The sequence below is a fragment of the Tasmannia lanceolata genome, unplaced genomic scaffold (genome assembly GCF_043159265.1).
Source record: "Tasmannia lanceolata isolate RefF3 unplaced genomic scaffold, GAP_Taslan_0.1 ptg000013l, whole genome shotgun sequence".
Lineage (NCBI taxonomy): Eukaryota > Viridiplantae > Streptophyta > Magnoliopsida > Canellales > Winteraceae > Tasmannia > Tasmannia lanceolata.
Window position 1 is genome coordinate 14,829,809 of NW_027518690.1, and position 15,971 is coordinate 14,845,779.

The window sequence follows — 15,971 nt, forward strand, 5'->3', positions numbered from 1 at the left end:
CATAGGGTATCCCCACCCTATTTGGGGCAGGACAATCACTATGGATGCACGCAATCACCCGCAAACCACGTGCATCGGGTAAGCCCGGGGAGATTCGAACTTGCGTCTATGGGGAGCAAACCCACGACGCCAGCCGACGTGCCAACCCCATATGGGTTACAAATTGAAATCTTCTGTCATGATCCAACAATATTTTCGAAGGTATAATCATACATGAGTAGTACTTTTCATGAAAAATGGAATCTTCTTAAGTTTGAAATTTTGATCATAACCTAAGCACTTTGTTTGGAGATAAGAAGCTGTTTTGCTCTCTCTTGTTTGTGTGCACCATCTCTCATACCATTTTACTATTATCATAGTAATTAAAACCTCATACTTTATTCATTCATTAGGCCATTATAGTTATTAAATGTTCAAGTCTGATTTGTTGAATATTGTAAACTGTGTAACTAGCAAGTTTTGAGTTTTTTTTAACATTTATTGATTTTTTCTCTTATTTAGATCATTGAAAGAATGTTGTAGCAGCTCATGTCTAATTAAATTTAGCTAAATCAAATACTGGATAGTAGGATTCATTAGTTCATTGTCAATTTTTTCAATAAATTAATAGATTAAACATTGAATGATTGGAAATGGGAAGAACGATAAAAACGTAGAAAATTTAGCTGAGTGGTTTTGAACCATAAGTTCAACTGAAGGATAAGCCAAAACACAACTTTAAAATAAATAAACTATTCTTAAATAGTAATAGCCGTCATTCAATGTCCAAAATATCAATGCAGCCATCAAAACCATCCTTGTAAATAAAGAAGAAAATCACCAAGTTCTGAAAACAAGAACATTGGTATCCCATGCTCGACTAGAAATTTTATGATTCTTGCAAGCTAAGAGACCAGAAATAGAAAGTTGTCACGGTATCTGGAATGCATCAAATGAACACATAATAGAAGATGTTACGAAACTCTCCAAGCAATATTGTTAGAGTTTGTAACAAGTTGATAGTGTTTTAATATCGTTCTATCTTTTTTATCAAAAACTATTCAGCATTGGGTATGTCAAGGGTGATCGACTATAGGTAAATACATAGGGGATTATCCTGACAAAAAAGAAGAGCAAAAGGATGGTAGAAAAGCCGCACGGTTTCCCATATCAAGAACAAACCAATAATATTAAATAATTAAGAATAGCCACAATAAAGAGAATTAAGGAGCACCTTTGCATAAGTGTAGTTCTGCAAATCAACAAATATCTCACCACAAGAGTCCCTACAATCAACTGTATAAAATGCAATCCGCTTTGGTCTCTTCCGACATTTTTCATTTATCACTTTCTGTTATAGAAACACAGAGGGTAAATGAAAATGAACAAGAGTTCAAAACTGAAAGTGTTTATAGAAACTGCAAACGAATTACAACTTACAAGTATTGTGCATGTTAAGGATGAGGTGATTTGACCCCTTTATTTAGTATACATAGCCCACTTAATTGCATAAATCTCAAAACAGTCAATAGAAATACATGTGCCACATTTTTTGTTAAGAGTTAACAACAAAAGGAGGCACCGACAGAAAGGAAAACACATAATATTGACAGATTTGCTATAGTGCTCAAGAATATGGCCATGGTTTTAAATTTTGGCCGAAAACCGAAATTTAAAAATTTCGACCAAAATTTTAAGATTTACACCGAAATTTAAAACCTTGATTATGGCCAGTTCCTAGAACAAACTCAAAGGGAAGGCAACAAGGAAATGTTAGAAAGTTCGAGTTAAGCTTTTGCAAAATCAGATACAGATTTATACAATAATAACCTTGTACATGAACTAAAAATATTTTTTTTAATGGACATGAACTACAAATATTGTGATCTAATGACTAGTAATTGAAGATAGTTAGGTCCATTCAAATTCATAGAAGTAAGTTTTACATAGATCAGATACTCAATGCTTACTTTCACTAGGCCAAAGAACTCTACATGAATAGGGCAACAAATAGGGCTACCAATCCGCACCATAAGGCTGAGAAAAGTATTAATATACTACTAGAGTGAGTGCAAGCAACAAATAAGAAAGGAAATAGTTATCAGCAGATCTGGACAAGCAAGCCATTCAAAAAAAAAAAGCAGATCTGGACCGGCACTAGCTTCTATGCAATTGAACATAAAACAATTTTCCACAGTTAAGCTAACACATCAAACATCTTCACCACAGTTTTCAATCTCCAATCCTCTTTGTTTGAGTCAACGAAGAGGAATAACATCAACAAGACAAGCTGATTACAAAAACCCAGACAACCCCATTCATTTCTGCATATACCAAGTGAAAAATTTCTGCATACCAAGAGAAGAAAATCATAGATCATTCTAGATTATTATTAGCACAAGAACTAAGGTTGCTAAGTCTCCTCATTTCCTATTTACCAAAGTAATTGCTTCGGTGATTGTTTGGACGAGGATCCTTCCCCACTTCCAATTTATCTCGGCGATTGTTTGGACGAGGATCCTTCCCCACTTCCTATGGGAGGTTGGAAAGAAGTATGCTCTAGCATGTAAAGACGACCACTGATAGTCCAAGAATGGGAGCCTCCATCGGCTGTGTTGTTCAAGATGAATTTTGATGGCTCAAGCATGGGTCATCCCGGTCCCGCAGGCATTGGAAGAGTCTTGAGAGGCTCAAGTGGCAATGTTATTTGGGCCTTCTCGAGTACAATAGGAACAACAGATGCAAGCGAGGCAGAGGTTAGATCCGCATACCAAGGCATAAAGCATCTAGACCCAACCTTAACGAACAGGATTGTAGAAGGAGATTACATGAATGTGATTCAATGGCTTAGAGGGACGGTTGTCCTGCCAATGGAGGTTCGCCCGATATTTTGATGAGATTCAAGACCGGATAGGGAACAACGGATGCAAGCGAGGCGGAGGTTAGAGCCGCATACCAAGGCATAAAGCATCTAGACCCAACCTTAATGAACAGGATTGTAGAAGGAGATTACATGAATGCAATTCAATAGCTTAGAGGGACGGTTGTCCCGCCATGGAGGTTCGCCCGATATTTTGATGAGATTCAAGACCGGATAGGAAGCTCCTCAGTAATCTTTAATCATGCCAAAAGATTTGTTCAGTGTAGCAGATAGATTGGCTCGTGATGGGGTTGGGAGGCAAGGGTTAGAGATGTTTGATTTCCTCCCCCCATGATAGACTTTTATTATTTGTGTATCTCTTTAAGTTCTTTTTAATACTTTTTGATGTACTCTTTGGTTGACCATCTTGGTCTTCCCTTATTTTGAATGAAATTGCTACCATTCTAAAAATATATATATATATTATAGAAAAATCAGAACTAGATTTCTTGGATCAGTGCTCTGCTAAAATGTCAATCGAAGGAAGTTAGAAGAAAAAAGGAGAGAAGAGGGACAAATGAAAGAGGGAAAGAGAGAAGATATAGAGACTTGACGCCTCCTTGAGCAGTTCGACCCAGTGTGATACTACTAATAAAAGTCTCACTAACTATGAGTATGCCACCACTATGAGGTAAAAAGACAAGTATACCCCTTAGAACATGAAATAAAAAAACAAGAACAATAATGAAACTTTCAAAAACATGCACCAAGGAATTGCAGATATAACTAATATTAAAACTTAAAAAATGCACCAAACAAGCTAAAGTATTTGATGATTGCATTTGTTAAACCTTAGAAGATCTAAATTCAAAAAATGCACAGAAGTCTAGTACAAAAATTAATTGAGGTGATCTTGAAAGAAGCATGGAGGCGATAATCGGCAATTGGAGGAAGAAGAGGTCGAAGCGAGAGTAGGTGGAGACACAAAAAATCTTTTTAGGTAGAAATTATCCAATTTGCATATTAGGATATCGATAATCCGCATAATGCGAAAGGAGTAACCTATGGCACAACAACACACAAGATATGTCCTCCAAGAAGTGGAACCACCACATGTAACATATTTCTAGCTTGCATGACATAATCATAAAATGTGAAAGGTGAGAAGGATAAACAAAAACCATATACCAAAGGATTTTTAGCAGCATAAGTAACAGAATATTTATTGTACCATCACGCTTTCCAAAACAAACAATTAAACTTCATAAAGTATGGCATTGACGCCTACTTTTTCTTGTTGAAAAGTATTTACTTTATTTGTAAGAGATGAGCAAGCAACCACAACAGCATCGAACTTGTCAAAGAATTCTCCATCAAATCTTGACAAATCACCTGAGAGAGAGAGAGAGAGAGAGAGAGGAGATTAGCATGTATTAGGTACAACATTCAAGTTTCAATGCTCCAGTCAACAGTGATACAGCACAAAAAATGAGCATATTTAGTTATGCATGGAAGTCATCCATAACAAACAGCAAAGCAAGAATGGAACAGCACAAAAACCAGAAGACTTGGCATTTGGCCGAGGTCTATTATAGGCAATGTTACCTACAGTCCTAGACACAAAAGAGGCATAATGTTATTACACAACAGCTAACATTGCAAGTAAGCAACTAACACCAATAGTTTTAAATTTCGGCTGAAATCCGAAATTTCAGCCAAATATTTTGGTTTGGTACATTGAATTGGAAAAGTAAATTTTGGAATTTTGGTGAAATTTCATATTTTATCCCTTTTTACAAAATTCTTCCAAAATTTGTAAAATTTCCACCAAAATCAATGAAATTTTGGTGGTAAATTTTTAAAAACCGAAATTTTATAAAAAAAAAGTACAATTGTTGATGTTCTACATGATGGATGAGAGAGAAATAGAGAGAAGGAGATGAAGTGAGAGAGGGAGAAAGAGAGTGCGAGAGTTAGAGGAGAAGAGGCGTGAGTCTGGAATACGTTAAAGCATTCCCTCCCCCATAGGCTCTGTTCACTTGTTTTCCCGGGAAAGGAAAAGAAAAGGTTTCCCGGGATTCTGACGTGGCATTAGGAAAAGAAATCCAGGGAAACTGTGTAGGAAAAGGTTTCCCGCGCCTGTTCACGTGCGCAGGATCTATGCAGGAAAATGTCTCCCGAGAAACTGCTTGCCCACCTTTTATCACTAGTTTTCCCGGGAAAGCAAATCCGACCAAAATAATGGGATTTGGTTTCCCACACTAGTGAGAAAAGAGACATTTCCACGTCATTTTTGGCAATTCCATGTCATTATTTGACATATTCCACCCAGGCTTGTTATTTTCTCAGGAAAGCAAGTGAACACCAGAATTATGTCTTGTCAAGGTCTTGTCAAGAAAAAAGGAGTATGTTTCCAGGGATTTGCTTTCCCGGGAACGCAAGTGAACAGAGCCATACGATATATATTATTTTAATAATAGTCATATTATGACCATTATACCCTTAGTACATTTAACACTTCCCCTAAAGCTGGAAGGTATATATCATACATTCCAAGCTTGTTACAAGAATCTTTCAGTTTTGCACTACCCAATGGCTTGGTAAACAGATCTGCAAGTTGATCTGCAGATTGAGTAAACACTGTGCAGATCTCGCCACTCTGAATTCGATGACGAATGACGTGACAATCAACTTCAATATGTTTCGTCCGTTTATGGAAGACTGGATTTGTTGCAATATGAATTGCAGCTCTATTGTCACAATACAACCGTGCTGGAGATGTAGATGAAAAACCAATCTCTGCTAAGAATGATCGAAGCCATATTAGCTCTCCACTTGTATATGACATGGCTCTATACTCAGCCTCTGCACTTGACTTGGACAAACATCTTGCTTTTTACTTCTCCAAGACACCAAATTACCTCCTACAAACGTGCAATATCCCGTAGTTGATCTCCTGTCAGCAGGAGATCCTGCCCAATCTGCATCACTAAAACCTTCTACCTCTTCATGTCCATACTTTTTGAAGCATAGACCTTTACCTAGAGTACCCTTTAAATATTTGATAATCTGAATGACAGCAGCCCAGTGGGAAGCACGTGGAGCACTCATAAAACGACTAACCATACCAACTGCAAATGATATATCTGGACGGATGACGGTCAAATAGATTAGTTTCCCAACAGCCTTCTATATCGACCTGGATCATCCAGCAACTCTCCTTGATCAGGAAGAAGTTTAACATTTGGATCCATAGGGGTAGTCGTAGGTTTCACCCCCATTGAGCTTGTCTCCTCTATGATGTCCAACACATACTTTCTTTGTGACAAAAATAGTCCATGACGAGACCTTGCTACCTCAATACCAAGGAAATATCTGAGCTGGCCCAAATCTTTAGTGGAAAACGCTTCTTGAAGAAAGGACTTTAGATTTTGGATGTCAGACTTGTCATCTCCTGTAATTACAATGTCATCAACATACACTATCAGGAGAATATATCCATAATCAGATTTGTGACTGAACACTGAATGATCAAAGGCACACTGCTTCAACCCAAAACGCAAAACGGCAGCACTAAATCGTCCAAACCAAGCCCTTGGCGATTGCTTCAGACCATAAATTGCCTTCTGAAGGCGGCATACTGAAGAGCACATCTCCCCATGAGCAACATACCCAGGAGGTTGCTCCATATAAACTTCCTCTGAAAAATCGCCATGAAGGAAGGCATTCTTAACATCAAGTTGATATAGAGACCAACCACGATTAACAGCTAAAGAGATTAATACTCGTACCGACGGAATTTTGGCTACCGGTGAGAAAGTCTCCTGATAGTCAACGCCAAATGTCTAAGTGTACCCCTTAGCAACAAGGCAGGCTTTGAGACGTTCAATAGACCCATCTGGAAGTACTTGATGGCAAAGACCCAACGACAACCAACAGGTTGGGCACCAGAAGGAAGAGAAACCAACTGCCACGTTTTATTGGAGTGAAGTGCAGCCATCTCAGCATCCATAGCAGCCTTCCATCCAGGATGATTGAGAGCATCTGTAACTGACTTAGGCAAAGAAATCGAAGACATGCTAGAGATAAAGGACCGAAAAGATGGTAAGAGATGCTCATAAGTAACAAAATTAGAAATAGGATGAGCCACAGTACGTGATCTAGTCCGAGATGCAATAGGTGAATCATGAGTAAGAGAACAAATACCTGAAGGTTGACAATCCGACTGTGGAAGAGGATCAGTGGGCTGAGATGGCGCTTCAATCATCGAAAGAACGACCTGACGAGGTCCCCGAGTACAAGTTTTCAGTTTAGAATCCTTAGGGTCCACAGGAGAACTTGTGGCAACGTCTGGAGCACCCACAGGACCTGGCAGAGAATGACCCATCAATAAAGGAACAGGAAGGCTAGGGATGTCAACATGTAACTGAGGACCTGAGCCAGACAAATAAGGTTGGTCCTCAAAGAATGTAACATCCGCGGAAACATATGTCTTTCGAAGGTGAGGGCTATAACATTTATAATCTTTTTTGGGTTCGAGAGTAACCCAAGAAAATGCACTTCTCTGTCCAAGGGTCTAACTTGTCAAGTGCTGGAGACAATTTATGAACAAAACACGTACATCCAAAGACACGTGGCACTAAAGGAAACGGATCTCCATTTGGATACAAGACAGAAAATGGCGTTTGACCAGATAAAACTGACAAAGGAAGACGATTACTTAGGAAGCATGCCGTGAGGTAGGGTTGGCAATTTCACTCGGAAAAGCGGGGATCCGCCCCGCCCCGCCCCACCCCACCCCGCTTGGGGAGGGGATTCCCCGATTTGAGTGGGAAAGGGGATTTTAAAAATTCCCCGGTGCGGGGAAGGGGAGGAGAAGGGGATGGAGTTGGCCCCACCCCGCATTAATGCCATTTTTTTAAGTGTTTTTTTTTTTTTTGGGAAAACTACTAGAAACCCCTTGGATCAAAACATATCTACAAGATTCTCCCAAAATTTTCATAATTTCAATTAGTACAGTTTTGTCCCTGACATAGCTTTTTATGTTTTCTTTTACCCATAATCCATTGGGCATTGTCCCTCATTATATTAGTATATTACCCTTAGAAATCCCTAAAATCTCTCCCTCGAACCATCACTGTAAGGCAACATTAAATTCTTTGAAAATCTCCCTCCCCCAAATAAAGGCAACATCTCTCTGATGAGTGATGAGATTTTATATGGTGTGCGCTCGTATAGTCCACTATTTTTCAAAAAGTAATGTATGGGCTACGCCATAGGATGATCCAGACCGTCTATTTGATAGGCCACAATTTAAAAGTACTTTACAGGCCACACCATAGATCATCCAAACCGTCCATTTGATGGGCCACAACGTAAATAGATTGCGGCCCAAAAATCATTTCCATAGGATGATTGCAACCCTCCGATCTATAGAAGGTACCATAATATGCAATTCCTCTATAGATCAGAGGGTTGGGATTATCCTATGGAAATGATTTTTGGGCCACAACCTATTTACGTTGTGGCCCATCAAATGGACAGTTTGGATCATCCTACAATGTGCCCATCAAGTGGAAGGTTTGGATCATCCTATGCCTATGGTAGTATGGTGTGCCCATCAAATGGACGGTTTGGATCTTCCTATGGTGTGGCACGTACAGTACTTTTTGGCAAGTGGGATTGGGAATTAGGGATCTGCTAGGGACTAGTGATCAATTAAATGAATCTGAGAGCAACCACCTTTGTCCCCAGGTTAATAAAATGAATTAGACAAAATCTTAGCCTAAGTGGGTTGTGTGGCTACTCTCACATGCAACAGCCAAGCCGCAACATGCCTGAAGTGATTGTCCCTAGCAAATCTTTAGTTTTAAACCTAACATTTAACAAAGTAAAGTGAGAAAGTAAAGTGATTGTCCCCGAAGGATGCGGGGCGGGGATGGGGATTAGATATTCCCCGTGGGGAGGGGAGGGGGATTCCTCACCATCCCCGCAGTGGGGAGGGGAAGGGGAGGGGGAAAATTCCCCGCAGAGGGGAAGGAGTAGGGGACCCCAACATCCGGCCCCGACCCGCCCCGTTGCCAGCCCTACCGTGAGGGCTGCATCTCCCCATTGAATCTTAGGAACCTTCATCTGAAACATAATCGTACGAATCATATCCAACAAATAACGAATTTTCCTTTCAGCAACACCATTCTGTTGTGATGTGTGTGCATAGGACGACTGATGAATAATACCACGAGAGGAAAGAAAATCATGAAAGCCATTATCTACAGAAAAATATTCCTTAGCATTATCAGTACGCAAACAATTAAACGTACATTTAAATTGATTTTCTACCTCAAAATAAAAATTACGAAATGCATTAAACACTTGAGATCTATCTTTAAGTAAAAACAACCACGTGGATCTCGAATAATCATCAACAAATATGAGAAAATATTTATGTCCATTTAATGAAGTAGTTCTAGCTGGACCCCAAACATCAGAATGTATAAGCTCAAATGGACGAGATACTCGACTACTAACTTGAGAAGGGAAGGACACACGATGGTGTTTTCCCAGCTCACAGGACTCACAATGAAAAGATGGAATTGGAGTTGAAACAAATGAAGACTTCCGAAGCATATCCACAGGTGGATGACCCAAACGACAATGTCATTGATAGGCATCCACCGAAGTACGAAGAGCAACACCAGCACTAGCCTGATCAAGGTAGTAAAGGCCATCAATCTCAGGGCCCAAGCCAATCCACGTCCCAGTCTTCATGTCCTAAAAACACAATGAGAAGAAAAAAAGGAAACATAACAGTTAAGAGACTGCATTAATTGACGAACAGATAATAAATTAACAGGAAAAGACGGGACATATAGAACGGAAGACAAGTGAAGACTCGTCGAGATAGAGACTACACCCATGCCAGAAACAGGGGATGTAGTCCCATCAGCCAAGGAAACAGTACGAGGACCCATAGACGGAACAGACTAGAAAAAAGAGAGAATGTTAGGATTACAAGTCATATGGTGTGATGCTCCTGAATCAATGAGCCATGGACTAGAAGAACTACCAGAGAGAAAACATGAGGGGCTACCTTGATGCGCAAGTGTGGCAATGGGCTGCTTTCCTTTGTCCCGGATACAGAGAAATTCCTCAAATTCCGCACGAGGGACAACCAGAGTATCAGGCGTCACAGATGTAGCATCAGAAGAAGAAATACCATCAGAAACAGCAGTAGAAGCATTCACAGTTCTGTAGGGACGAAGCTCAGGGTGTAAATCATAGCAATAATCAACGGTATGTCCATCCATACGACAATGAGTGCAAAAACAGGGCCCACAGCCACCACCATCCCGGCCTCCCCCTATCACTCGGCCACCACTACGGCCACGTCCACCACCATCGCAGTCGCGCCCAAAACGACCACCACCACGACCACGATCGGCCCCAACATATGTCACATGAGCTGACCCATCCACCATAGGGTCACCATGTTGAACCTTTCACATACGCTGCACACGGGAGAAGACATCTGCCAGGGTGGGAAGCGAACCAGAACTAACAAGCTGCTGACGAAGCTGGAGATAGTCAGGTCCCAAAGAATCAAGAAACCGAACAACTCTCATCTCTTCTTGACGCTTTTTAAGAGCCTCAGGATCAACAACAAAGAGCAACAATAAGTCAAGCTCCTGACAGAGAGCAAGGCAATAACTGTAATGGGACGCTACCGGCTTGTCTCCTCGCTGAAGACCAAACCAATCTGAAAAACGATCACAGATACGGGTCAGATTATCCACCCCGGAATACATCGTAGATGCCTGCTCCGAGATTTCTTTCGAGGACTGAAGATACATCATGGAAGTAGCTATATGGGGTTCCATACAACTCCATAAAAATGAGCGAACCACAGCATCATCTTCACGCCACAGTTCAAATGACTTGTCAGTACTAGCCGGAGGAGGCCGCTCAAGAAAACGTATCTTCCTACGGCCAAGTAGATAAGTAGAGATAGCCATCTTCCACGGGGGATAATTTGTTCCATCCAATTTAATGGACGTCATCAAAAGAGGAGGCTCAACATGAGAGTAAGTAGACTGAGCATCATATGACAAAGGACGAGTCTCATCAACCTTAGGAGCAGATAGTTGCCGAGCGGAGGGGTCCACAGATTCCATACCAAGAGCAACACAACAGAACAACCAGCAAATATAATCCAACCATTAGCAAGTGTGAAGCCTCTACAAGAGATTAAGATCACTGCAAAGTGCAAACACTATCAATAAGGCTAAGGTCTTGAGGAGGAGGAGAGCTTATGTACAAGGAATACAAATCTTGGACGGCATTCTCATTGTCAATTAGTGAGTGGACTCAAGAATTGGAGAGGCCAAACTGAACATTTATGCAAAGACCTATATGGAATAAGCATTTGACATTGTCGAATGGTGTCCCATTTTGATTTTTTGATGGCAAGGATTGGATTAGAGAGTGGAAAAAAAATGAATAAGGCTTGCTTAGCTTCAGCATCATTTTGATCTCAATGGGAGCATGATTGGATACAAGGATAGTTAAATAGTATGTGAGGCCTTTGGCAGGGTGATCCTCTATCACCCTTCTTAATTACTATTGCAAAAGAAGCATTGAGCTCCATAGGCCGGTAGAGAGAGGTTTTGCGATGGAAACTTGATTTCGTCCATTTCGCATCCCCAATCCATGAACTAATATATTTGATATTTTATAGAGATTCTTGGGAGAAATCTAAGAACATAAGATGTGTCAATAGATGGATTCAAGCAGCGGCAGGCCTTAAGGTGAACTCTGGGAGGGGCAATATTGTGATGAATGTGGAGAACATATTAATCATCCCATTGAAAATGGTTGGGTGCGAAGTGGAGCATTTCCCCATATGTTATCTTGGTCTTGCTCTTGGTTTAGGGATCTCAACAAAAAAGCTTTGGGAACTTATAATTTAGAGAGTAGAACAGAAGATGGCTCTTTCGGAAGCTACTCATCATATGGAGCTAGGATAAGACATTATGGATTCTCTTTCAGATATTCTGATTCACCTTATGGCAATGCTCACTTGTGGGTGCAATGGTTGATAAGACAAAAAAATTCAAACAAAATTCTAAACAGGTAAAGGACAAAAGAAGGAAAATACCTCAAGCATCTTGCTAAATGGAAGAAAGTGGAAAGAAAAAAGGTGGTCTTGGGATCAGAAATCTAGGAGTGAGAGACAAGGCCATTTTGAGCAAATAAAATTGGAGAATGGACGAAAAGGAAGCCCTTTTGGGAAAGAATCATGATTTCTACGTATGTAAAAGTGGTGGGGGTGTGTGAGAGTAGAGAGTTCCCTAGAGGTGGAAGATTGGGGGCACGGTGGTATATCTGTCAGTTTAAGGCTAAAGAGGACTTCACATCGAATGTTAGGTTTATAATTTGAGGGGAGAGAATAAGGTTTGTGAAAATTTCTGGTAAGAAATGTTCTGTTTTGCCACGTTTTTCTAACCCTCCGTAGGTCGGTCCAAGTTAAAGGATCTGTTATTGGGGATCTCTCTGAGAGAGTAACATGCGTGGTGGTAGTTTTTTTTTTTGTGGGGGGGGGGGGTGTCTAGAGTAAAACCTTAAAGATGAACTGTATGAATCTTTTACAGCTATTACCATCGCTAGAACATGTGTATATTCTCACTAAGTCTATTGATATGATGATTTGGGCCACTAAGTTGCATGGTGGGCTTTCGGTTATGTCATCCTTTAGGTACCTTTCCGTGGAGGATGATTCCATTTCTCCAGCCCTGCGGTAATCTCTTCTTTTTTAATATATTTTTTGTTTCATTAAAAAGAAAAACAAACTGATGAAACAAGTAACTATGTTGTAAACCTTTAAGCATTACAAGGTTCAAGTGGCACACAATCCAGATGTTTAATATGTGATTTATCCAAAAACCAAACAGCATAAGATTGTTATGAATATAAGACAACAATGAAAGTCGACCTGTTGAGTTTCTACAATATATTAAACATCATGCACCTCATACATATCCAAATAAATCATAACATCTATGGGCCACACCTAATAACATTTTTATACCAGGAAAGTTAAAGTTTAAATAATGAAAAATGCACAAGAACTAACCATTAAAAAATAAAGTCACATGAACTTCATCTAGCCCATAAACCATGAGCTATTTTAACAAAGTTTCATAGCTGAAATCATAGTGATGGACAGTTGGTTAAGTCAAAACAAAAGCAGATCACAACATATGGACATTTTTTAATTTTTATAATACTCATAAACGTAAACAAATGATTAATACATATACATGTAGCCCAGCTTAGCTAATTCTATGACATATCCCAACCTTCTACCGGCCATTCCACAGACCTAACCCAGCCATAACAACATAGATTACCAAAAGTAGGCCCACAATTTCTACAATCCAGTTCCGAATGACACCATCCGCTTATTACCTAATATATTCAAATGAAGGCTAGATTGTATAAAAGTGTACCAACATTTAATTGAAGTACACAAAGGAACCAATAAGACTTGCCTTTCTCCACTGAAACATGGACCATTAGATTGAATTCCCTTAAGGAATCACAACAAACTTCAGCAAGAGATCTCCCACTATACATACTATCATCGGGAGGAATTAAGAAATTTGTTGAAACAGCCTCTTCTGTGACCAACCGATCATCCATCAAGGTCAAACTGCCAACTCCTGCAAGAACAATATTCTTGCAAAACTACAGCAACAAGAATAAAATAAGTATGTGATACATGTCGATCCAGAGAAATTACTGTCAAGATCTAGTCAAAATAACCATTAAAATCGAAATGGTACACAACAATATAAAAATATGTCACAGATTATATGATGAACAAAACTATGACCAAAAGCATCTATTCAAGAATTAACTAGAACCAATACTTTGGGGTGAAAAGGGAGGGAAAACACTAACACCGATAAAGCATATACATTTGAGGAAGTAGTGATGGAAAAACTTAATAAATATTGAAATCTAGTCAGTAAATTTGATTAAATTAGTTGTTGTCATGAAATTCAATTAATTACTTTTGTCCCTGGATTTTAGGATCTAAGGACTGTCAAGAAACTCATGTTTGTGTATCCCCCCCTTAGCTACCATCCCTTCACACATCTATTCAAGAACAAAACTATGATGAACAAAACTATGACCAAAAGCATCTATTCAAGAATTAACTAGAACCAATACTTTGGGGTGAAAAGGGAGGGAAAACACTAACACCGATAAAGCATATACATTTGAGGAAGTAGTGATGGAAAAACTTAATAAATATTGAAATCTAGTCAGTAAAGTTGATTAAATTAGTTGTTGCCATGAAATTCAATTAATTACTTTTGTCCCTGGATTTTAGGATCTAAGGACTGTCAAGAAACTCATGTTTGTGTATCCCCCCCTTAGCTACCATCCCTTCACACATCATAGTCGAACATCTTTATCACAAAAATTTCAGGAATGCAACTCTGGTTTTTTGCCTTGCTTGAGTACATGAGAGAGTAAGGGATACAAAAGGTGCAATCACCCCAGTCAACATCTTGTGATCCACAATTTGTATCCAACATTTCAAATTGAATCATAGAAGACCTAATCCATAAATCATTGTTGAATCATTTCCTACAAAATCAGACACAAAACATATAATATTGCGACAAACAGACAAAATTCTCAGAAGAATGGTATATTCTTTCTCCGGTTATTATTCAGGTTAATTTCTTTTAGTAGACATTTTGGGCTTTCTATCTTAAATTATTAAAGTTGTCGAATCTAACTCTACTATACTTACAAAACAAAACAAGAAAATAAATAAAGGGCAATGATAAATCCGCACCCCATGTAGAATAATTCACACCCCCTTAATGTGAATTGACATCAAAAGGAGTTTAAAGTCTGCCACATACCCTCCCCTTTAAGGAGGTGCGAAATATCTTCAAGAGGGTGCACATTTATCATCGCCCTAAATAAACACTATTATTACTTACATTTTACCATAAGCATTTGAACCATTGGCGCCTTTCCAAGATGGATTGGTAGCAAACTAGGGATCACATGAGGATTGGAGTAAATATGAAAAAGCTGGGACTGTTGGTAATTATTGTTGAATAATGTATTTGGTTAGTTTAGACATTACTTGTATTAGTTAGGGGTATTGTAGTCATTGTATGTTGTTGCCCTAGTTTGGGCCTATATATACATCATATTCATGAGGAACTCCCAAGTGGAGACTCTCCATCCTTCACTCATCTTCTTCTTCCTCTCTTCTAACCCTAATCCCATTTCTAACATGGTATCAGAGCCAATAGGCTGATCCTTCAAGAAGGAAAGAAGAAGAGTACCTCCCTCCATGCCATCGTCCCTTTCTCTCGTATCTCTCTCGTATCTCATTTTCCTCTCTTTATCTCTCTATAGTTTCTCCCTCAAATCTCAAATCCCTCAAATATCTCTCTCGTAGTGTCTCTCTTTCCTTGTCTTTAAAATCCTTTTTTTTTACGAAAATCTCTCTTGCTCGTGTCCTTTTTGCCAAGACCACAAAATCTCAAAAAAAAAAAAAAAGTCACTTCTTCTCCTCGCTCGTGTCCTTCCCTTCTCCTCCTCCTACTGCCCCTCTTCCCTTTCCCCTAACCCCTCCATTCCCTGCTACAGTAACCCACTACAGTAACTGCTGCAGTAACTGCTACAGTAACCCGCTACAAAACCCAAATAAAAAACAATCATTTCTATACCATAGAAATCTCACTCTTTCTCTTTCATTTCGTCAAACGTATTTCATTTTTAACCCATTTTCCCTCTATCGTATATCTCAAAACAAAACAAAAATCATGTTTGTATTACTTGTGTAAACCCATTTTGGGTTCTCCTCCACTCCAAAGCGCTCTTTATTTTCTCTTCTCTATAGCTTTTTTGGCCTATGGCCTTTGTCTTTCTCATCTCATCTTCAAGGTGCACCCCAAGTGTTTGATGAAATGTCTCAAAGGGGCTTTGTGCCTTGAAAGTGTTCTTTTTGTTTCAAGTTGAAGTCCTTTGGCCTCAACTTGAGGGGGAGTATTGTTTTGTATTGTTTCTTGTTATTCTCTTGTGCGTGTCTTGTTGTCGT

General features: G+C 39.4%; 1 protein-coding gene across 4 annotated transcripts in view; it reads right to left on the reverse strand.

Moving 5' to 3' along the window:
- Positions 1-15,971, reverse strand: part of LOC143889873 (SUMO-activating enzyme subunit 1B-1-like) — a 51,118-nt gene that overhangs the window by 20,649 nt on the left and 14,498 nt on the right. For 2 of the 4 annotated variants that reach the window (XM_077394255.1, XM_077394253.1), the window contains exons 4-6: positions 13,387-13,582; positions 4,128-4,231; positions 1,214-1,330 (exon numbers count right to left, since the gene is read on the reverse strand). In XM_077394255.1, coding sequence (XP_077250370.1) covers positions 1,214-1,330; positions 4,128-4,231; positions 13,387-13,582 — 417 coding nt within the window. The remainder of the gene's footprint in view (positions 1-1,213; positions 1,331-4,127; positions 4,232-13,386; positions 13,583-15,971) is intronic. The other 2 variants (XM_077394256.1, XM_077394257.1) reach the window with 1 other exon arrangement.